This window comes from Argentina silus, assembly GCF_951799395.1.
Source record: "Argentina silus genome assembly, contig: scaffold_714, whole genome shotgun sequence".
Lineage (NCBI taxonomy): Eukaryota > Metazoa > Chordata > Actinopteri > Argentiniformes > Argentinidae > Argentina > Argentina silus.
This window is the reverse complement of record NW_028152659.1, coordinates 1-2,500: the sequence shown is the minus strand read 5'-3', so window position 1 is coordinate 2,500 and position 2,500 is coordinate 1. Positions and strand designations below refer to the sequence as shown.

General features: G+C 43.5%; 1 protein-coding gene across 2 annotated transcripts in view; it reads left to right on the top strand.

Annotated features, from left to right (window-relative positions):
- ift27 (intraflagellar transport 27 homolog (Chlamydomonas)) overlaps positions 1–629 on the top strand; it is a 3,190-nt gene extending 2,561 nt beyond the window's left edge. For both annotated transcript variants that reach the window (XM_083697965.1, XM_083697964.1), the window contains 2 exons: positions 1–45; positions 209–629. The exon at positions 1–45 is cut by the window's left edge and continues 65 nt beyond it. In XM_083697965.1, the coding sequence (XP_083554091.1) occupies positions 1–45; positions 209–307 (144 nt within the window). In that variant the 3' untranslated portion in view covers positions 308–629. The remainder of the gene's footprint in view (positions 46–208) is intronic.
- Positions 630–2,500: the final 1,871 nt, after the last annotated feature.

Below are 2,500 nucleotides of genomic sequence, written 5' to 3'. Positions count from 1 at the left end.
GAGTGGGCCCAAAGCCAGGGCCTGGAGTACCATGAGACGTCCGCTGTAAGTGCACCCAAACCTGGACACATCTGATCATGCAATGACCCTGGAGGGATTGTTGGAGTTGGGTTAGACAGCCATCTAAGTATGTAACCATCTGTGTGTGTGTGTGTGTGTGTGTGTGTGTGTGTGTGTGTGTGTGTGTGTGTGTGTGTGTGTCTTGCAGAAGGAGATAGAGAACTGCGAGGCGCCCTTCCTTAGTCTAGCCCGGGCATTCCACGCTCTTTATCAGGACCGCCTTCAGACCATCCAAACCCTGGCCTAACATTCTACAACATTCTAGAACCAGGGCTAACCTTTCAGGAACATTCTCGGGCCCTTTCGGGACATTCTTGAGGTACCTACTTCATAGAATTGTTTCCACCATGAAAATACAATGAAATGGGTTCCCAATGATATGGGAAAATGTAATGATATGGATTCCAATACAACACTATTAACCTTTTGCCATTGATCACAATGTATATCTGGGGGTCAAGCTGTTGCTTATTTTCTGTAATGAATTTCAATGAAAGATGAATTTCTATTTTGTATATTCCTCATCTCCTCCAAGTAATAAGCGGAAGCTGTAAGTTGTTGTGACTGTATTTGGATATGATATGAATGAAAATAAAGATTGGTTTTGTACTGTTTTGTAATTGAGTCTTTTGTGCGAGACATTTATTGCGTTCCACGAAGGAGCGGTCCTCAGTGTGATTGTCAGACATTCAGAGCTGATTCGCATGAACAAAGAGACAACACTCGAGGGGGCCTTTCATTTGGATGTGCGGGGAAAAAAAGCCCAAAAGAAAGCAAAGCCGGCCGACTTCCTGCTACCGTTTTGTGAATAGACGTGATGACACATCATCCAATGGGACTTTCTAAAACTCAGGTTGAATAATCACTGTTTTCTCCAAAACGTTGTTAAAGACAAACAATAAACATCTTGCTCTAGAGTATTCTGAATTGTTTTTGTTTTTTTTGTTTTTTTTTGACACTATTTGCTCAATCAAATTGGTGCCTTAGATTTCCTGGAAAAAGAGAAAGTATCTTCCCTCTCAGACCCCCCCCCCCCCCCCCTCCTCTCTCTCTCTCCCTCTTATGACCCCATCATCATATATGTACAGATCCTCTGCACTGATCGAAAACAGGTCAAACCAATATAGTCGATTATCTACCAGCCAATCACATTCATCTGTCCAGCTCTCCCAGACCAGTGCCAATCAGATGAGGGGAAGAAGAAGAAGAAGAAGAAGAAGAAGGAGAGGGAGCCATTTTAGACGATTGAGACTGAGCCCATGTGTCACGTGGACCCTGTAACTCCCCAGGTGCAGTCCCCCCCCCCCCCCTCCCTCCCTCCCCATATTATTTCAATAATTTCCAAACGCGGCTTTAACAACCCATAATTACAGTTTTAATGACTCCTCTCCTATTCAAACGGGGTCAAACCCATGTCCTTGTTAGCCTCTCACGGCTAGCCAGTGGGCCGCTCGCTTCAAAGACCGCTTATGGAGATTTTCATCTCATTTAACGCACCACATTAGGAATCGCTGCTGATAAAATATAGATTTTTTTCGACAAGTACTTTGAGTTAAAGAGTACTATAATTACCTGATGGTAGAGTTTATGATCGCTATTGGGTTACGGCACCGCATTTTAGATGAAAATGACACATTTATGTTAAGGCCTGAAGTTGCTGCTATAAACTGTGTTAATTATTATTATATATAATAATAATAATAATTATAATTATAGATTATTAAAAACTGTGTTTTTATTTTTTATTTCAAATGGATGTAGATGTTAGATTGCTTTATTTATGTACACTAGAGGTCATGATTAGCTGTTGGTATGCTGTATTTACATTCCTTGAGTGGATAGTTGTAATTATAGTCATTATGAAAATGCATGTGTGTGTATTCAGTAGAAGAGTGGGGGTACAGATGTAGATGGTTCCATACTTTCACAAACAGACAGCTGCTCGGATCAGAGTCAAGCCAATGTCCTTGCTTTGTAAGTATGTGTGCACACATGTGTGTGTCTGTGTCTGTGTGTGTGTGTGTCTGTGTGTGTTTGTGGGTGTGTGTGTGTGTGTGTGTGGGTGTGTGTACAATTTTGGTTCTGGCATGGTTCTGTTTGGTTGGGCCCATGTGTATGTGTGTGTGTGTGTGTGTGTGTGTGTGTGTGTGTGTGTGTTTGTGTGTCAGGGATCCTGGCTCCATGGTGAGGGGTCTCCCTCCACCCTAGGCCTTGTCTCTGCCAGGATCCCTGACACACACACACACACACACACACACACACACACACACACACACACAGGATTAGGCGCCGTCTGGGACAGGGAGTTTCCTGACACACACGAATCGTCTCCAGCCCATCTGTGATCAGCAGGACAAAGCCAGGGAGTGTGTGTGTGTGTGTGTGTGTGTGTGTGTGTGTGTGTGTGTGTGTGTGTGTGTGTGTGTGTGTGTGTGTGTTA